Source organism: Cygnus olor, chromosome 1 (assembly GCF_009769625.2).
Source record: "Cygnus olor isolate bCygOlo1 chromosome 1, bCygOlo1.pri.v2, whole genome shotgun sequence".
NCBI lineage: Eukaryota > Metazoa > Chordata > Aves > Anseriformes > Anatidae > Cygnus > Cygnus olor.
Genome location: NC_049169.1, coordinates 65,647,977 through 65,669,604, shown reverse-complemented (window position 1 = coordinate 65,669,604; position 21,628 = coordinate 65,647,977). Strand labels below are relative to the sequence as shown.

Below are 21,628 nucleotides of genomic sequence, written 5' to 3'. Positions count from 1 at the left end.
AGCTGGGAGGGGACAGACCCAGGACGGCTGACCCAAACTCACCAAAGGGGTATTCCATGCCATATGGGATCATGCTGAACAATTAATACGGGGTGGGGGGGCCGGCTGCTCAGGGATAGGATGGGCATCGGTCAGCGGGTGGTGAGCAATTGTATTGTGCATCACTTGTTTGTACACATTATCATTATTAGTACTATTGTCATTATTATTATTTTCCTTTCTTTTCTCTCCTAATAAATTGTCTTTGTCTCAACCCACAGGCTTTCATTTCTTTCTAATTCTCTCCCCCATCCCAGAGAGGGAGCGGGGAGGGTGAGCGAACGGCTGTGTGGTGCTTAGCTGCCGGCCGGGTTAAACCACAACAATCTGATGCAGGTTAATTGGGTGCTTTTTATGGTACAGGAAGTGGAGAAAGAAACTGCATAAAAGTGCAACAAATAGTCTTTATCTGACCAGGCTCTATACCTGTTTGTGCATAGATCTTGTTTTTCATTTCTGTGCCACATGTGTAACAAGACCTTTGATCACATCATCTCCTAAAACTGAAACTGAATGAAGCTTTCTAGCCAGATATGACACATTCTACCGAATATGAGCTTTTGCAGAGGTTCAGGAGTTGCTACGCAAGCAGCCCAGACGTGCCTGCTTTTGGTAAAGCTGTCTAGACACATGGTACGTGTATAACCTCATACTAATTTCAGTTGTCCAGTTTAACCTGCCACCCTGTGTTCATCAGAACCATGAACAGGGAATATCGTTTTCCCAGATTTCTATGCTGCAGAGACTTCCAGTAGGTGAGATTGGAGGGGAAGAAAAGTTTCCCAGTTGTCCAAAGAAGTAGCCTAAAGTTTGTTATGTGGTTTTTAAGTGTATTTTTTTCCTATTTTTTCCCATAATTATTTATGTATGATTTTATTTTTCCAAATACATGTTTGGCGATGATTGTAAAATGTTTAGGAAAAGATAATGGTGTATATTTTTCTAAAACTATTATTTTTCACTTCTAGATTCTGTTACAGCATCCTAGAGTACTTGCAAATAGAAGAACTCGTCTTCTTGGAGACTGACGGGTTCATTTTGGTTTACCCTTCTAATAATTTATTTATAGTATATAAATATATACTAAATAATGTTGCAGTTCTGTAGGCATGTCGGAAGACCCATTGATCGTGCAGGTACACTAATAGTAACATTTCTCTTGTAAGGAGCATCTTAGTTAGAAGAAGAAGTTTACATTTCAAGAGAAATGAGGAAACAACAGTGATAGTTTGAGCAATGTATAAAAACAACATAGCATGAAAAAGATCTTTTAGATGCCAAAGTGTCTATTTTTACCCTGAAACCTATTTGTTGGTCTATCCCACATCATATATTCCAGAGGTTGGACTAGATGATCTTGAGGTCTCTTCCAACCTAGACGATTCTGTGATTCTGTGATATATTCTATAATTCACTAGTTAAAATCTCTTCTCTCAAGTGTTTTAAGAACGAAGCCAGCATTTGGTTGTTAAATTTACTTCATGTGCATGTTTAGATTCAGTATTATGCGTATTGATCAATAGACAACTACTTGCTCAATTATTTTCATTTAGATGGGCAAAACAGGTATTTCGGGCTTTCTTTTTACGATGTAATACAGTTTCTGTTTGGGTTTTGGTTTTGGTAAAAATGTCAGCTTACAATAGAGAGCCTAATTTATCAGTCTCCTACCTGCCAACACACGGTATCTGGTCCAATCATGGGAAGAAAAGAAAGCTGAACACAGTAAATTGAAATACGTATTCAGCTGATTATTCTCCAAATGTTCATTGGACATTTTGAAACAAATACCATTAGACGTTTTTGATTTCATTCAATTTGTATTAGTTTCCTCTAAACTAAGTGGTCTGCTGATTTAAAAAAAAATAGTTTGTGGCTTTCTGTTACTGCATCAGTAAGCAAAATGCAATGTTTCTGTCACAGCTGAATAACTGAAAAACAATGTTGTTGAGACTAAACTTGGTTACAGAATTATTCTGGCCTGCTGGAATCTGTCGGTTCTGCTGAAGAAAATATATTTGTAGTGTAAAACTTTGAAAAACTATTTATCAGTTTGGAACAAAAGTGTTTGAGAAGTGAAAGCTCAAACCATACAAATTCAAAGCAATTTTGGCAGAGGGGCCTGCCCTCATTAGAGGTATGTTCTTGTCAGCTAGTTTGCTTGCTAACCAGATTTGGCTAAAGGTTTTCTAAAAGCTTGTCTGCACCAACCGCTGCCATTTGTTCAGAATACAAATGCACGTGTTTTACCTGAGGTGCTGTCCTTGGGAGAAATTTTTGTCTCACAAAAATAAACAAGTAGCTCCTCCTTCTTCCCCTTCCACCATGGCTCCTTTAATCAGCCTGATAAAAATTCATCGTGCCTCTAGCTAGCCAGGAACAGCAGAAGAGGTCAGGATTGTCTTCTCTGGATGTTATTCACCTCTAGTTGAAACCTCAAATTTGCTGAGAACGTTTTAATCCTAATACTCTTAAGAACATATACTACTTTTCCTTCTTAAATTTAAAAGGAAAATATAAATACTGAAAATGCATCAATGTTGTAGTAAGACTTGATTCTAAAATCAGAAAATAAAGTTGACTGACAATTAACTTTGTCAGGTTGCATGCATGTTTTCCAAGACCTGTTTTAGTTTGTGTTCAACTTAAATATTTTATAGTTTGTCATGTGCAAATTTTCTTGAAGCAAATTCCTTCCTGCTTCTAGTTATTTACTTATCTGATGCATAGTGGCTATATTTTTTTTTTCCTGTGAAATACTGTCTAGTGTTCAGTTGGGTGACTTCTTTGTACCTATATGCAGAAATTGTGTTCTTAGACTGGTTTATAAAAGCATATATGAAAGTATTGGTACTTTACTACTGCATTTCCGATATAGTGCCTACCTTTGTGTTCTATACTTCGGTCTACTAAGGACTTTAATGTACTTGAAAGATAACAAAAATTACTTCAGAATGTCAAGAAGAGTAATAATCCATCCCTTTAGAAATGGCATAGGTATTGCGTTACATTTTTATATGCAAAATATATATGCTTATATATTAAATGTCGGCCTTTCTGTCTCTTATTCTAATTTTCAGGGAGACCTAAAAATCCTTAATGTTTACCTGTAAAGATATAAAAATAATGTGATAATTTTATGGTGTAATTAAACAGTATTTTGGTGTAGATGGATATGCAGCAGTTCTGGCTCAAGGCAGGAGATTTTTAAGACTGGGAATCCTGATCTTTTGTTTGGCGGTTAGTTAGTTTGCATGTTGTAGAATATACAACCTGATGCGTTTGGTTTTGAGATCTGTAACTAAACTCTGCTTGATTCTTTGGAAATAGGATTGGATTTTTAACACAATGTGATTTCTGAAGGGGACAGGATCTTTTCTTTTTGTAGAGAAAGGTATGTATATATGCAAATCACTGTAAAAAATAAATAAAATGGAAAAGTGCAGTAGGATATACTTTTGTTTGGTAACTTGTAGTTGATAATAATTTCTTTTATTTTCCTAACTCTTTATCTTACTGAATTTAGCCCTCTTTTGAGCAGAAGGGTGGAGCGGCTGACCTGCGGAGGCCTCAGCCAAACTGAATTGTTGATTGAGATTTTAGGATTATCAGATGTTGGTTAATTCTTCTTTAGGGTACTTGAGATTTTTTTGTGCTTACTGTGACGAGTAAGTGTAATTCTGTGATTTTTAGGTTTAAGTTTTTAGAGTTCAGATCAAAAAAGAGGAGGAACTGTAGTATTCCGATGTGGTGGTTTGTTTTCTGTTTTAAAACAAAACTCTTTGTACTGGTAAGTATTTCTGAAGTAATCCTTTTTATTTTTCCCAGCTCAATCTTATTCTTCATGCGTTTCTTTAATTAAAATGTATGTTTTTGAGTGGAAATCAAAGGCCTTGATCTTAAGACACCAGTTTTGATGAGTAAATCCATGTCCCTTGTCGGCCCGCACAGTTCAGTACGGATATATAAGGTTTCGGTTCAGACCTGCCTAAAAGAATGCTTTTGTTGTTTCCTCCTCACCCTTCCTACCCTGAGGAATTGGTCCCAGTTCTGGAAATCTTTGACTGAGAAATGCAAATGACATAGAATGCTTCGTGTTTGTGAAGTGGATTTTCTAAGGGTGGCAGATCTTGTAACTCTGATGACTGCAACCATCTCTTTGCTCTAATGATGAGTTTCAGTTGTGATGAAGGTGGTAAAAAAAAATACAGGGGAAAGAAATGCAGTACTTCTAACAGATTTTCAGCTATGTGGAATGATGGATTTCAATTTGAATATATGTCATGTGAGGAAAAAACAGCCTAAGGAGCTAAGAGAACAAAGCTATGCAGTTTTTTTTGTGGCTAGTTTTTATTTTGAGTATGGTGGAACCGTATCCCAGCCTCAGCAAGTGAATCGGTAGGAAAAGTGTATGGAATAGAATTAAAGGCATCTCTCAAGCAACCTGCAGTTGTATAGGGGTTTCTGAGCAGAATGGAAGGAATATAATGCTGCGTATATCTGCTAAGCACAGTCTTTGCTTCCCATTTATGGATGTCGGCACATAAGCAACATATTAGCTTGTCTGGACGTTTACTGCTGAGAGTGTACTGCCAGCACTGGCAATTCCGGACATCTCTTCGAGATAAGATAGGCATATGATGTGGTAAAGCTCAGGAGTTAAAGTTGGAACAGATTTTTTATTTTTAAAGAGGGTTATCTTCATGTGACTACCTGTACACCCTCTCCTTCATACACACCCTCTTGTACAGCATAAAATATTAGATGTTTCCAGACAAGTGTGAATATATATGTGAATGCCTACATACTTATTCTGCAAATATTGCAAAACTAGTTTCTTTTTAGAAATCACTCACATAACCCCCTTTTTAAATTAGTCCCTTCACACACACATATGCATTTAATATTTTGAGCTTTTGTATATTCTGAACTTCTTAGCCTCTTTTTGTCTTTTCTTTCTTGTTTCTTATACCTATGTGCCTTCCTGTGCCTTTATTTTTTGCTCCGCTGTCAAAATCCAAGTGGGAAAGCAATGTTCAGTATATGCTCAAAAGACATACCGTTGCCGAGAAAAGCTGTCCTTCTGCTTAACTCCACAGATTAGAGAATTACCAAAATTCTCTGAATCCTGCGGTAGTGTGATAACACATACAGGGCTTCACAGTACATTATCCCCAACTATTAGTTTGTTACTGATGTTATTTCATACATTATACAAACTGTTCTGTTTAAATAGAAATGCAAAACTTGTCCCAGCAGATAGACACCAGTATAGTTTGCATACGCACTAATGTATAATGCTGTCTTACCTCCAGGTTTGATGTAGAAACAGTTAAGCTGAGTTTCATGCACCAGCTTCCCCTTATACTTCGTTTCAGGTTCCCCTTGCTGGTGGCTGGATAGTGGTTGATATGCTTGCCGAACAAAGGCTTGAAACATTTTTAAATTCCCAGGAGCGTTGAAACCGCTGAACTTGAGTATATTTCCTATGTATACTGAAAGTAAATTCCTTTTGAGCAATTGTTTCTTACTTTAGAGTTACTTTATATAATAGCCTTGTACAGAAGTTAAAACCAAAAACCAGAACTACTGACAACTCTGTCCTTTCATCTAGAAACTACTTTCCAGCTCTTTGAAACCTTTGCAATATCTTGTGCATTATCCTTCCTTTCCTTGCTCTTCACTCCTGGTCCTTTCTTGTCCTCTGTGCTTTATGCTCAGTTGGAGCCTTCTCCTCCCCCTGTGGTTTTTCAGGAAAACTTGGATTGAGAAGTGGAGATAATGGGCGCCATCCACCCGTCAGCTCATCACCTCACCGAGCCATGACGATCTCTGGTTTCTGTATATCAGCACGGACTTCTCTGATAATATCCTCTTGTGTTTGAAAAAAAATAGGTTTGTCTAGCAAGGGGTGGACTTCGGTCCTGACATAGCCAGAAAACTTCTCTTGGAATGTGAGCTTGCTCGCTCACACTCTTTTATATGTGTGTGTATATATATAAAAATATTTGTAACCTTCTCTCAAAACATGAAAGATAAATATGGAACAAGTGTATCCCACAGTGCATATACAAGCTGCCCACTTCTGTCTATTATTGATTTAATACAAGCTCTTGAGTGCCTCATCAGCTCTGTCTTCATCAAAACAAGCCTTAAATCGGCAGTAAACAATACTCTTCAATTACAGGAGGAAAAAAGAAAGAAATCCTTCTGAAGTATAAGATAGCATACCCTTTAAAGGACAAGGAATGCGTTACATACGGAAAGGCAGTGTAACTGTTCCAGTGGAATTCCACTAGGGCTGCAAATGCAGTGTTGCTTTTTTGTCTTAAGTGGCATACAAACTGCTAACAGCATTGGGCTTAATATTTGGTATCTGCTCTGCAAATAGTGGTTATGGTTGCAGCCCAGTTGTTGGTTTTGCAGTGCAGAGCTTGCTGTAATAAAATTTAATAAAATATAAAGTCTTCATATAATAATATATTTCTTAAAGTATATTAATATAAGAAATATATATTAATAATATATTTCTTAAATATATTTATTTTCTCCACAAAAAATGTGGTTTGTACCTGCTAGCTTCGTTGTTTTGGACACGTACTCTTAAGTCTTTTAGAGCCTCTTTCAGTAATCCTTTTGCATAGCAGAGATATTATTTATATGAATAAAACCAGCCAGAGATCCTGTAGCCAAGAAGAAAAAAAAAAAGTGATATAATACACATGCTTCAGGTCAGAAGTCAACAACAGAGGGACTAGGAAGGTTCTTCCTGTGAATCATCTGGTGCTGGTCATTGTCTTAGACAGGATATGGACTTGCAGTTTGATGAGCTACACCAATTCTTCTGTCTCTGTCAAACGAACTGCCTTTCTGTAAAATTTCAAGATTATTTGCATAACAACATACGGCATTAAATCTTCTTCACAGGAATGTATAGCATCTCTCAATGGAAAGGTTCATGAAATTTCATAATTAAAGAAGCAACAGTGGATTTTTATGTAAAGTATTGCATACCTTCTTGCAGTGCTTTGCTTCTTTTTTAGTTGTCATCTCTTCTGTTGTTTTTTTATGTCTTCCCTCAAATTAATATTTTGTATGTCGTTATCGTAAAGAAAAAAAATGAGGTTCAAATTTGCACTGAGAGTTAGATGGAGGGGAGAGAACAGGGAAGCAAAAGATGATAATGCTTTATTCCTAAAGGATCATGCGTATGGTAAAATACTGCTGACTTATGAAGCAAAATGTAACGATGCACTTTCACTTTGTGTGAGAATAATGCAGTTGTTGTAATGAAAATTGCACAGCGCGCAACTCCAAATTTTGGTATGTATTGAAATGTATCTCTATAGTTAGCAATTCATAAATTGCAGGATATGTCCCAGTGCTGTTTCAGTATTTTGAAACGTCTAGCTTCTTATTTAAAATTAATTTGATAAATACAGATTTTTCTGATGTTTTCATGTGTTGGATTACAGTTTTAAAATAAGGAAATTTTTACCATTCAGATTTAATTTTCATGGTGACACACTTCATCTCAGAAGTACATTCTGTTTCTCCCTCTGTTCAAGTAAACACACAGAATGCCTTGTGGTGGAAGAAAAGTCAGTAAACTGCTAATGTTTATAGTAATCAGAACACTAACTTCAGTAGTTAAAATTAATTTTAAAAGATACACAATTACTTTAAAATAATTACACTAAAAGAAATAAGTAAGGTATCTCAAAGATATTTGAATCTTTATGAAATAAGTTACTAAGTCGCAACTTTCACAAGAAAAAATAGGTCACAAAATATGCTTTAAACACTTTTATTAAAATCTAAAGGATAAAATGTAATGATCCTTCAGTTTTCAAGCAAGTAAAAATACAGTGGTCGTATGTGAATGATAAAAGGTGCAGCTATCCACTGAAACTTAACCTGCATGAACCTAAGTTAACTAACTTAACAGCATGAACCTACTCTCAGTTGGAATAGACTTAATACTTTTCACCTGCAATTAATGAGAACAGTAAATGTCCCTTCTGTTCCAATAGAATTGTATTGTATTCCTAAAAGTCATAGGTACTTAGTTTCCAACAGCAGCTCGCTCTACAGGTGAGCAGATGTCATGAAGTCAACGTAACATCTGACTATAACAGAAGAAGAATTTTTTTAATGTATTTAATATAACTTGTTACGAGACTGTGGAAAATCAACAAGAGAAAATACATAAGCGGTGCTGTAAATATGAACTAAACATTTGAAATGTCAGAAAGAGTAGTTCACTTCACAGTTGCCTATTTTATATTATTTTTCTGACCATTTCAGTAATAAAGAGATGGTGTAGGAAACAATAAGAAATTGTCTGTCTCCAAAATGTTAGAGCGTACAGAGTGTAAAAATGGGAAAATACATTTTTTTGAATTATGTTAATATTACAGTATTTTTAGGTGTCACTTACTACAAGAACAAGTGTGAATATACATTCAGACAACATAGGTTTTTGTTGTTGCAGGTTAACAGCTTATTCCAGATCTGCAAATGTATTTCCATTACTTAGGATGGGAAGCTATGCAGTGGAGAGATAAGAGATGAAATCACAATTGTTGGAATTACAAGTATCTATAGTTGAGGTTGCTTATTTTCTTCATGAAGCCCATTTTCAAGTTGTTCATTCTTTTTGCTGGAATCAAACCATTTGGAGTAATAGCTCATCAGACTGATTATAGTAAAAATACAGAGTTCAGGAAAAAAATACATGCTATTGAACACTTTTTAAAGCTAAAATATTCCTCCTTTTTTTTTTCCCTTCTTTTTCTTTTTTAATGGGAGAAAAAAAATGCACTATAATGGACACCAGCAGAGTTTGGAAAATTGCTTGCCCTTAAACTTTACTGTAGCTCTGGTATTAAAGATGTACTTAGACCCATGGCAGGTATGTCAGAGATGCACTTTAAAATCATTGGAAACATAATCTTATATTTCACTAAATTATAAATGAAAACTGCAATATTCAAATCCTGTTGAGTCCTCTACCACACAATCATGTACGCCATTTACAGTGGAGGAGGCTGTATCCCCAGATAATGGGGATGGTAATAAGGAAATGGGAAGTAATAGAAATGTATTTACAGATCTGGAATTAGCTGTTAACCTGCAACAACAAAAGTCTTAAGTTGTTTGTATGTATATACCCCAGATACTTGACAAGAAACATAACAGAAGCTGCCACTTTCCTTAACCTTGAAAAGCGGGATGTAAATATAAAGGCTGGACACTCAGAAGGCGAGGGTAGAACTCCTTCCTATTCTTTAAAATAAAAGACAGCTTTTTTTCATTCTTCAGAATGGGGAGAGCATTGTCGCTGCCTCCTTGACTGTGGAGCGTTCTCATTGCTTTTAGCTACGAGGTATAATTTTGTACTCAGCATCAAGAAGAGAGCGTTTTCTTGTTTTCCTTCTTTCACTTGTGGCAGTGTTATGTTGGTGTAAGCTTTTCTGCTAAGTTATTTATATATATTTAGCCTATATTTGCATGATGGCATTTTTGTATTATGTTCAGATCATTCATGTAGACGAGGGCCTGATTTAATTTCAGTGTGCATTGGAGGCCTTTTTAATGGTTTGTAGGAGAAATTGGCAGAGATAATAGGGTAAGCTGGGAGTGCTAATAGTTTCAGATTTTGGGGAGTTACACTTCCTTTCCACTGAGCCATCCTCTGACAGTTTTTTCACAGGAAGGATACTTTTGTTGGCTGAGGATATATGGATTTTGTTTTCAGCCTTGCTAAAGACTTCCTCACTTCTCAAAGTCAGCATCTATCACTTTTCTGTATCAAAAATGGAGTGAATGGTACTTTCACCCACAATTTGTTTATCTTACTATCTCTTCACTTAGCTGTTAGGTTCCTTGAGTGAGACTGTGTAATCATTTCTGTTGTAAAAGGCAGTGGAGATCTAGTCTGATGTGGATGTTTCAGAAGTCCACTGTGAAACAGTAATAAGAACCACTTTTTACTTATAAACAACTTAACAATAGCGGATTTATTAAGAACAACTTGTTATTTAAAAATTGATAGCCTGGCCCCTGTGGGGGTTGTCTTGTCTTAATTTCAGAATCATGCATCATCATGATTTTAAAAGTATTTGGAACTGGTGATGAAATGACAGGGCATGCAATTGGAAACCAGTGGAAGGGGAAAAAAAATCACTAGGCTAGATGGATCATAACATAGACACTATTCCTGCGTAGGGACTAAAAAATTCTTGTTGTATCAACAGAATGTAATATTAAAGGAAATCTTGCAAATTGAGTTTGCCTTTGGGATATTTTCCAAAAAATAACCTGCCGATGGACTCTTGCATCTGTTAGGCTTTATGGAAATAAATGCATCAGTGGGACTTGAAGTTTCCTGCAAGGCTAACGTAACTTTAGCTTTGAGGCTATTTAGGGGATATTCTTGTCAGACAGTCTCTTTTTTGTTTGTTTGCTACAGAGTTGATTTTTTTTTTTAAGGCATTTCCTATATATTTTGATTTAAAATCTGCCAGAAGTTAGGCTGTCACCGTGGAGTTGCAGACATGATTTTATAAACAATCCGCTGTCTCAGAGTTGTCCCTTTTTGCCTCATGAGATCAGAAATATTTGCTGGCTCTGTATCTGGAAGTCTGTGAATTGGTCAGCCAACTTTCATGACTGTAAAAGATCACAAGGTTATTTCAGGGTCCATTACAAAAAAAAAAAAAAAGTTTCACGTGTTTAAGGCATAGTTCCAGGTACAATTAAACAGATGGTGGTGAGGAACCTATTCTTGACTTCTAGCGTTGCCAGTCCCTGCCCACTCTATAACCATCCCTTTTTGGGGAAAGAGGTTTTCAGGGGCTTTTACATGATGTGGGTTGGTTTTTTTTTGTTTGTCTTTTTTTGAGAAAGTGACTTGAACAGTTCCTCCTTGCTTGAATTTGACTGGTAAAGCTAAAAAACAGCTTTTTTCACTCTCCAGATGTGATTATTTGCATTAAAATGTCTCTGAGCAGGATGCTTTTCCTTTTAATAGCTTTTTTTTTTCCTGCTTGTTTCGTATATGAAGTTTTAAACATTTGAAATAATGTAAAGACCAAGCCATTCTTTTCCTTGTCTGTGTTAAAAGATACATAAATAATGGAATCAGAAGCTTTATCAACCTGTAAACAAAGGAGCAAGTATTCGGTGATTTGACAGGTTTGTTTCTTTTACCAGCTTTTTAGGAAAAGTTAAGCTCACATCAAAATACAGTTTCACATTGGTTGGAAAATTCTTGCATTGTTTTAGTTTGGCATTTTTGTGCCTGGGACATCATAAAAATTTTGATTCCTCTCTGGGAACCTCCAGAAATAACAGGATATATCTAATCTGAATTTCCATCATTTAGAAATACATACATATATATATATATATATATATATATATATATATATATAATAGTGTTGTTCTGCTTTCTACAATGTAGAGAAAAAAGAGACATGAAAGTTCAGTCCTGTGGATGAACCACATCACTATCAATATGGCAGTTAAATAATGCAATTTTATTTTTTTTCTTAGCATTTTGTTTTAGCTAAGCAAAATGTTGTGTTTAAAAGGCTGCAAAATTGAGCACTCCTAAACAACCAAAGAACAAAGTTAAGGTTGCTTGTGCAATCTTTTTTTTTTTTCCTCATGGAATTTTTAATTACATGTTCATAATCATTTGCAGTACAGTCTTTGCTTCAGTCATCAAATAGTCTGAATGACATTCAGGTAAACAGTGGCTACTTGGTATTCTGGCTTTTCCTCATTACTTATGTGTGGGCCTCTTGCTTTTTTAGGCACTGCAGAAGTTCTGCAGTAGGGGCAGAACTCTTCATTGTTGTTTTTCTCATGTTGTTTTGTGTGATACTCATTGATGTAATAGCTGGTGACTTAAAATAAGCAGAACTGTTGCACCTTGCTCAGATTAGAAATATTATTTTTCCCATTTTACAAATTGGGATCCTGGAGCAGAGTGGTTACAATTACAAAGATCCGTTAAATGCAGAGTGTCTGACTTCAAGTTACTCCAGCGTAACTTGTCCAATATATTTATCGTTCGTAAGTTCAAAAACACTTCCTACAGACTTCAGCTGTGATTATAAGTAGCCGGCGTTTTTGCAGGTCATGCACTCAAATCTTACACCCAGGTCTGGGATCTCAAATCAAGAACCGGACATGAAATGTACACACTCAATGACAGCCACTTAAGATGACATTTCACAATTCGCATATCGTTGCATAATATCTCTGGGACAGCGTCAGAGATGGTATTTGTCTTTCTAAGATAGCATGCAGCTGTCTTAACTGCAGATTTTTCCTTTGTTGCAATCCTGTCTTGCTTTGTCCTGTAGAGCAGGATGTCAAACTTGAACAGACAGGCCACCTTCACTACTTGAACCTGAGTAAAGTGGAAGGAACATCCTGTGGTTGCATCATAATTATGAAGACTTAATTGTGGACAAAGGGATCACATTTGCATTAGAGTAGAATGGTGCAAAATTAATATGGCATGCCTTAAGTCATGCTTTAAGTTAAGAAGGCATAGATTAAAAATACTATCATGGGTATAAACTACTTCGGGTCTTTTCTTTTTCTCGGTAGGTCCAGCATCATAGGTCCAGCAGAATGGATGCTGCAATTTTTTAATGTGTAGCACAAGAAGCCGCCTACCTGTTTAAAAATCTGAAAATTCTAAAGATCGATGCTCTTTAAGTGATTGCAGTTAGATGATTTAACCTATGTAGCTTACTCCAATTCAATATTAACTGCATCTTGTTGATTTGATAGCTGCATTATATCTTTATAACTTTGTTCAGTCTTGTTAACAGCATCATAACTTTTTGTGCCTTTTTTTTCCCTTTAATGGGATCAATTCATTACTAAATCTCATTTCCTTTAGTAAATGAAATGAGTTGGGAACTGTTGAATGTGGATGACTAGATGCATGCCATCTTGTCTGGATAAAACTCTCTCTCCTTACTGGTGTTTTGTTGGCTACTTTTCATGTAGCTGGCTCACTTGGGGAGCAGAAGATACTTGATTTTGATTTGTTCTTTCTTTCTCTGTTTTTGACAGTAATCTCTTGTTGGATAACTTGATAGCTGAATCTGGGCCTAAAAGTGAGACAGTATTTCTTCAGTGCTGCAGTGGAAGAATTATTTTTGTACCTCTGCTGTTCAATCATTCAGTTTTAACATGTAAACGTTTACCATTACCACTCTATAGATGATACTTAGATCTGAATTTCTGTTTTTGTCACACACAGCCTAAGGATGGAGGGTGAAGAAAAAAATAATCTGCTTAATACCAATAAGACACAAGGTGTAATCATGCTGGTAGAAAGTTTGCAGTGAAATTTGTATTCTATGTATATTTATCTTTTTTATTAGTGGAGAGCATGACAGGTTCCTAGCTTGATGGTTGCAGTTTGTAATCATCTCAGGTTCTCTGCTGGTCCTGGGTTTTTATGTGTTGGCATACAAAAAAAAAAAAAAAAGAAAAAAAAAGTTTTTTAAGGCTTTTCACCAGGATGCTATATTAAGTAGTTAGTTGAACCATTTTTAGCTGTATAGAAGACAACACATGGCTGAAAGTCTGAAGGGGGATAGAGATAAATATTACACTTGCGTCTTGCAAACAGCTGCACATTCAGTTTCTTTTCAGATGTTAAGAAAGCCAGCTTGTGCTTTGTGTCTCGTAGTTTCAGTTCTTTGGAAGTGAAGAAGAAATGATTGTTCTTGGACTCCTGTGATTAAAGGAAATGTTACATGATCAGGGTCGGTGTTGCAATTATTTTAAAATGGATACTCCATCCATTTACGCCACTTTCAAATAGAATCCAGCCCCTACTGTGTCAGAAGGCATGCTAGGAATTGCCTTATCTTAGGAAGATTAAGGGAAATCTCTTGCTGCTGTAGGAGGGGAAGAAGGGGAGAAACGTGGTGCCTACCCATTTGCTACCGTATCATAAAAGGGGAACATGGACGTTGCACAACGTTGCGGGGGGGGGTTGCAGGGTACAGAAGGGAAGATCCATGTTTACCGTGTAAGCACTTCTTCCTTCTCCTTCACAGCAAATTTGTGCGAGAGGTTAAAACTGAAAACCGTGGATGGATATTTGTGAAAATACGGCCAGACAGTGTTACAGATTGATTCCCAGGCTATCTTACCAGAACTGTATTATACAGTTATGAGTGGAAAAAAGCTTCCTGCTTATGATGTTTGTGGAGGCTGCACTGACTACAGTTGCATTATGCCTATTACCGTCATGGTGGTTTCACTAGCAGTGCGTGCGTTTGAGAATTTTGAACTACTGGTAGATTCAAATCTGTTGTTGCTGGGCAAAACTGCAGGCACTTACCTTTGTGAAGGACAGATTCTGAAGTCTGAATTTAGATGGAGATTTTCTAATCCTCGGGTTGGCTACAGGTAATTACTTCTTTGGGGGTGAAACTAATGGACATCGTTACAGGAAATTTGCAAGGAGGCAGAGGTTGGTTTGTACTACCATAACAACTTTGATGATGTGTAAGATAGGTCTGATCGTTGTTGAAAACTAAACAAATCTTACCTGCTTATGTTTGCGTGCAACACAGCCTGTAGTACACTAGCCACTGGGGTCCAATGCTTATGGTATGACAACTGGAAAATTGACAGAAGTAAAGTTTTTAAAGGAGAAAACACACAAAAAACAAACCTCTGGTTTAGTATTTTGAAGAAAAGGATCAAACGCCTTTGCCTGTATCAAAGGTTCAGAGCTGGTGACATATGTCAGTAGAGATACACCTTTTGATCTTTTTTGATTATACTGGAGGATTTGAGTTGTCATGTTTTTAGAAGGGGAAAACACAAGACAGAAATAAAATTAAAAATTGCTTTACAGGTCACTTTTAAATATCTACCAGGTAGAATTGCTGTTTGAGAAGATTCTCATAGTTTGTGTTTGATGTGCATTTGCAGTGTCCATATATGGGATTTGGTTTTATGATAAGGAAGAATGCCAAAGAATTGCAGAGCTCATGAAAAAGTAAGTGATGGGTAAACAAGACTTTTTGTGCTTTTTTATGTATGTATTTCTGTACATACATGCACATTATATTACTAGGATGGTTTCTACTTTAAGCCTATTTTCAGAGAATTTGTTGCAAGTAATATTGTCACACACCTGCATTTTATATATACAGAAATAAGTCACTGTATTGCAATACTTTTTCCCTAATTTGCTACGCAGGTTTCCAGCTACATCATAATATAACAGTTCAACTGATATGTTTCCTGATGATCCAACTCTACAAAACAGATATCTGAATTCTTTGGGAGGTGGGGAGGGGGGTGGTGGTGCTAATGAGTTTCTCAGTTTGGGGAGATTTTCTTTTTCAATGTAGCTGTTACACTGATATGAGAAGAAAAAGGTAAGTATGGACTATTACAAAAGCATATTACAATAATACAGTTTGTGTTTTTTATCTTCTTTCTACGCCATGGCTCAGTTCCTGCTTCCTGCTTTTTTAGCAATATATATAGAATTCACTTGGTTTTGGAGTATAAAGCAAGACTTCAATTAGCTTTGAATTTATGACTCTCATATACATATTAAGGATATTTTATATATGTTATACAGGTCTAACTCTGCAATGAAATCAGAGATTGACATTTCATAAAAAACTGTATTCTCAGCTGTATTTTAATCTAACAGCACCATGGATAGTTTTTTAATGAACGTTATCATGGATATTTTTTTCACTGCCACTGCTTTCTCCACGTGTCCAGGATCAAGGGCTCATCCTTCTGCTTTACCCTCTGCTTGGTCTAACAACTGACTTGTTTGCAATGATTCCTTTCTTATGACTACATTCTGCAGGTTTTTATGTTTGTTTGGAGGAGGAAGGAGCTGAAATCTTGAAGGTTTTATCAACATGTACAATCTACATTTTTTCAGAGGTATAATATGGAGGATATAGTAAAGGGACATGATAGGAATGGGCACGTTAGATTTACTAGCTGTCTGTGGTATGTAGGGTTGGACATACCATTGTGTCACAATTCTTGTAAGGGATAGGAGGAACAATGATGTATAGCCTGGTCTTTGCCATCCCAAGGAAAGCCATGGGAGACCGATGCTGTCAAGCCAACAGCATTAGGTAGGAACAGAGTGCAGCGCAAAGGCACAGTCAGAGCTGTGAATCTCTCCTTTTCAGGTCATCTGTACCAGTCTTAATAGCCTGGTTAGCAAACGTTTCTGTAGCCAGAAGCGTGCTGAGGAAGCAACATCAATTCTGATTGCTAAAGTATCAAGTGCCCATTTAGATGTCCTGCAGTACAAGTCCAGCCAAGGCTCATCCTCACACATCTTGATCCACAGCCAAGTGCTTTAACTCTTCTACCAGTATGATCCAGGTTGGATTTGTTACAAACTACTGGATGGAAAGTTAGTCATGTTTCCTCTCTGTCTCTTTTTAAAGAATTACCTGCTGCTTTTCATTTTGCAGTGACAAAACATTGTTAAACAGAGACTGTGACAATGATGGGGTTTTGTTTGGGTTTTTTTGTTGCTTATGCTGTATGTTCTGCAGCTCTAAAATGAGTCGATTGTGACCCAAGAAAAAATTGATGGGGATGAATTTACAGAAATAAGCAATGAACCCTAGGAAATCTAGTTTTTTTGACAGCTAATTTTAGTTAACTAGCTCAAGTTGCAGTTGGTGGTGATTAGCTACTCTCAAACTGGTAATTTACTACAATAAAAACTAGTTTTCAGAGGGTTCATGCTATTGTAAACCATGTGTAGTGGTTTATAATAGCAGTGTTGCATATAGATATAAAGAAAAAAAAAACACAAAACCTGTCGCTCAGCCAATTGGCTGTGTGTTTAAATTCTCAGCACTCTACAATAATAATAAAACAGCTGGGGCAGGAAATTGGTCATTTGCTAGTAGTTAATGACTGATTTGTGTGTGTTTGCCATCCTCCACCACCAGCCAAACTGAATAACTCTACAAATTCCCTGCTTCTTCTGGGAATAGAAATTGTGACCGAGAAATGGAAATTTTAGTCTATGATCTAGAGTATTCAAGATTGGGCAAAATGTTTCTCACACCTGGTCAAATTATTCTTTGATATAGATATTTAAATAGTGGTGTGTTTTTTTTTTTACTGTTTGTTAGTATAGTTGTGGAGTGAAAATTGGGGTGTTGTGTTTTTTTAGTTATTCTAAAGTAGCTGTAGTTAAACTTTTTATATTTTATGGTTTGTTTTTTTTGTTTGTTTTTTGTTTTTGTTTTGTCTTGTATATTCTTCTCTCATCTCCTACTTTCAGCCTAACTCAGCAGGAACAATTCAAAGCACAGCAGGGCACAGGAACAGGAGTGTCCCCAATGATCATGAATTCTGCTAATAACAAAGAAGTGGATATCTTACGGATGCTTACCAAGGCCAAAGATGAGTATACCAAGGTGAGATTTGCTATCTATAAAATGAGGACATTTGTTTTTGGTGATACTGTAAAGTCTGAGTAAATTAGCATCACATTTTAGAACATAAAAGATTTTTTGTAAAATAATTTTACTCAAAGTGAAAATGACAGCATAATCTGTCGTTTTGTGAAAGAGCAGCGGGTATAAAAAGTTTTTTGTCAGAATTTTCTAAAGATTCGAAAGAAATGAATGTTGTCAATAAGAACTTGTGAAAGGAGAACATGTATGTGATTGATTATTTGCTGGAGGCTAGGGGGTAAGAACAAGTGTAAATTTGCTTTCATTTTGACTCTTAGGGCTCCTGTGCTTATTGCTTATTGAATGGTACCTGAAAGTTGTGTCCTCTTTTTGGGCGAAGTATTCAAATCTGCTACTAGTTTCTGTGGTTTGCACAAATAATTTACCTTAGGGAAAACATCGAACATAGAAATTACCATTTTTGTTGTGGTTGTTATCTACTTCAGACACTACTGGAAGGAAATGAAAAGGTTGAAACCTAGCATGATTTCAACCCATGTGCTACTTTGGTCTTCTGAAGCTTCTGAACAAGGAAGTAACTAATGGACTAATAATGTTCTGTATTATTGAGCAATCAAAAATGTTTTACTTTAGGGAATAAAAGTCTAATAATTTTAACTAGTCATATATATACTGCAAATTGTTTCAGAGCCTGCAGGTTCCTACTGCTGTTTCCTGTATTTCATATGTGTTGTCATGCAGTAATAAAGCTTACATAAGTGTTTTGAGGCTAGAAATACGTATGTCTTAAGCAATCTAAAGAGAGGAAAAAGTTATTTTTTCTGAAATGTGGCTACTAATAAGATCCTCAGAAAGATAATAACTATTTGAGTTATGGTGAAATGTATGCCTTTTTCACGTTGGTATAGCTTCTTTCGAAGCTAGGACCTTCATATTTTCTGTAATAATGCAATGCATTTAATGTATTATAATCAACAAATACTTCCAAATCCTAGTATATTGTCATGTTTTAAAACTGGACCAGTATGAAATCTCGAAATAAGAGTGTGATTTGATTGATTAAACATTTCTTAAAATAATTTCATTAAATACCCCTAAAATACTGTAAATGGAAAACTGGAAAATATTAGGCTGTCTTCAGATACTATGAGATTGATGTAGTACATTTTTAAAAAGTTACCTTCCCCTTCTACATGAACACATAGCAAATCAAGACAGAGGAAAAGATTCTAGAAGATCTGTTGTTTAATAGTTTCCTGATTTTTTTTTTTTTTTTCTGCAGATAAGATATTTAGCAAATTTGCTTATTACCTCATCTTTAATCTTTCTGCATATGAGTGATTGCTAAGGAAATAACAGGAAAACTTCCTCCTTGTCCAGGACATGTGTGCTAGGAGTATCTGACTTCTTAAGAACTAGATTTGTGTTTTTTCTTGTTTGGTTGGTAACACAAAACTAGGAAGGGCATGAGAAATAAAGGCGATGACAGCCATTTTTGTATTTTATGTCAATATGTTTCAGAGCAATCGTGCTTTTTGGCTGCTTTATAACAAGTATTTCCTTGCCAGCACACGTCTTACAACTTACACTGCTAACATGTTGAAATCAGTTATGAATTATGTTGTTCTCCTTTTCGAATTCTGTGCGGCTTCATAAAATAAGATATTTTAAAGTGTTGTGAACCATAAAATAAGAACATCAATTTTGAAGCATCTAAGGGATTCTGCTCAACTAGCAAGTCCTAGGATAAGTCCATTAATGATCACCCATTTAATGCACTGTCCTTTAGTCTATTAGAGGTTGTATTAGGGGGACATCCTTTGTCTCATTGATAAGACCAGAGTAACTGAAGCTTCCTGCTTCATTACTGAAGACACACAGACATTTGATAAGAACATCATTTCTGATAGGGCACGCATGGCCTCTGGGCGTTTATTTCTGTTGACTGCTTTTTCACTGTCTTCAAGCAAAAAGTTCCAGTGGTACTGCCCTGCTTGAACAGAAATATAGTTTCTAAGATGGCAGGTGTCCTCTTAGATTTTGATTTGTTAACTGTATGAAAGACTGGATAGTACCTTATCACCTCCCCAGAAGGACGATCTTTCTTGAGGGCACTGTGCCATACTCTGGCTGGATGACACAGACCGTGTGCTGCTATTCTTGTACAGTCTGAATTTTGTCTGAATGTCTCACTTAAGCAGGGCTCTGGAAATCCTTTCTGTTACTGCTTGGTTTGAGGTGGTTGCTGTCCTCTCCAGCATCTGTCTTTGAGAACACTTTGTGCATTTTCATTTGTCTGTTCAATAATGTTTTCTTGTGGCTCCTTTAGATCACCTAGATTGAAATCCCACATTTCCAGGGCTTCTTAACTGCGTTTGAATTCAAGCAGCTTTGAAGTTCTCTGTGTTGCTTTCAACATAACCATCCATCCATCTATAAAGCTCTACTAAGTCCTATCAAGTATTGGCCAACCTTCTTTACTCGTATCAGGCCTTCTAGCATCTCCTTTTTGTACTTGATAGGTCTTTGCAACTCACGTTTCTCAGTCAGGTTTCTCCTACAGAGCATGACATGAGGATATGACGTGGAATTTGTGTCAGGAAATCTGTGCTGCTCTGGTCCCTTGCTTGTCCATTGTCCTTCCTTTTGGCAACATCCTGTTCAGCTTGAGCATATTGTACAGGTGGACTATGAAATCTTACAACATGGAACAGTTGTTTGCCTTAAATGTCTCTGACTATACCAGACTTGCCTAAAACATCCGTAGTGGTGTTTTGTTCATTTTGATGAATGTTCTTCACATGTGTCTTAAATATTGCTTAGCCGTTCTTTCACTTGATCTTAAAACCTTTTAATCTCTTACGCATCCTTTGTAGGAGCATAGCTTTGAACAAGGTACATGACTAAAGGACTGAACTGTGAAGCAAGATGTAGTAATCATCAAGTATTTTAGCTGATCAGTACTCTGCTGGTTCTAGGACTAAAGAACACATTGATATTTCTTTCATACTTCTTTTTGCTGTTTGTTGATGATGATGGCAGATGATACCTTTCCTTACCTGTCCATGCAACAGTGGCTAAAATGTCATGCTGCCTAATTTATTTGTCAGCTAGGCCATGCTACTAGTGTGCCAAAATGACCTTATATTTTAAGCTCTAATAGCTACAGGTTCCTTTGAAATCAGCACAGTGTATGTGTGTACTGTTCTTCAGTATGCATCCCTATATCAGATGCCAGCCGGTTAGTCATGTTAGCAAATCATGGGAATGATACCAAGTCAGGTTCAAGTCATTCATTATATACCTTTGTGTATAGTTAGTATTTTTTCATTTTGCTGAGGAATTTAATCCTAAAAAATGTTCTTAATGGTGGTAAACGTTGAACTCTACTACTGCTTTCCTCAGTTGTATTCCTTTAGGTCTGGCATCCTGTAAAGTATGGCAGTGGCATCTAAAGTACTCATGGTTTCTGAAGAATTCAGCCTATTAAAATACCCTGGAGAAATAAGGTCCTAATGCATTTATTTAAATTCTGCTGAACTCATAATGAAATATACAAGAGTATGTTATCTGTCATGTTGAAGAAGTTTAAATATGTCTTTATATGATTTTTCCCCAAAAAGCTATGCTGAAAAATATCAATGAGAAGGAGGCATATTGAAGAAAAGGCAGCATCCTGTAGAAAGAGAAGATTCAGGAGAGAAAAGATTTAATCTTACTAAGTGTGTGTTTGTCCTATGTAACAGCATAATGAGTTAGGCTATGTGTGAACTAAAAAAAGAAAATGATCTCCACTTGTTTTAATATAGGTCAAATAGTGGCTACAGGAAGCACTTAATTTGAACTATGAAAAAACTTTCATCTGATAATTAACTAGGTAAGATGCCTATTTGTCATTAAGCGAATAAGAGACAACAAAAGTCACCAGTCAGAAATTGACTGAGACAGTGAGGTAAGAAAGTGATTTAAGGATAATTCAGTCATTTGTCCTAGTGTATTTAAAAAAAAATGTTAGTGAGTTGCTAAAAGCTCAATACTAAGGCTGATATTGTTGCGAGTCCTTGAGAACTGCCTGGAAATAACGAGAAAGGTTGGAGGAAAAAAAAAAAAAA

General features: G+C 36.2%; 2 protein-coding genes across 3 annotated transcripts in view; one reads left to right on the top strand and one right to left on the bottom strand.

Moving 5' to 3' along the window:
* Positions 1 to 8,787, bottom strand: part of CACNA1C (calcium voltage-gated channel subunit alpha1 C) — a 488,233-nt gene extending 479,446 nt beyond the window's left edge. Inside the window, 1 exon segment of the mRNA XM_040562696.1 lies at positions 5,349 to 8,787. Coding sequence (XP_040418630.1) covers positions 5,349 to 5,478 — 130 coding nt within the window. The 5' untranslated portion in view covers positions 5,479 to 8,787.
* DCP1B (decapping mRNA 1B) overlaps positions 1 to 21,628 on the top strand; it is a 44,825-nt gene that overhangs the window by 8,549 nt on the left and 14,648 nt on the right. For both annotated transcript variants that reach the window (XM_040562711.1, XM_040562721.1), the window contains exons 4-5: positions 15,025 to 15,091; positions 17,381 to 17,516. In XM_040562711.1, coding sequence (XP_040418645.1) covers positions 15,025 to 15,091; positions 17,381 to 17,516 — 203 coding nt within the window. The remainder of the gene's footprint in view (positions 1 to 15,024; positions 15,092 to 17,380; positions 17,517 to 21,628) is intronic.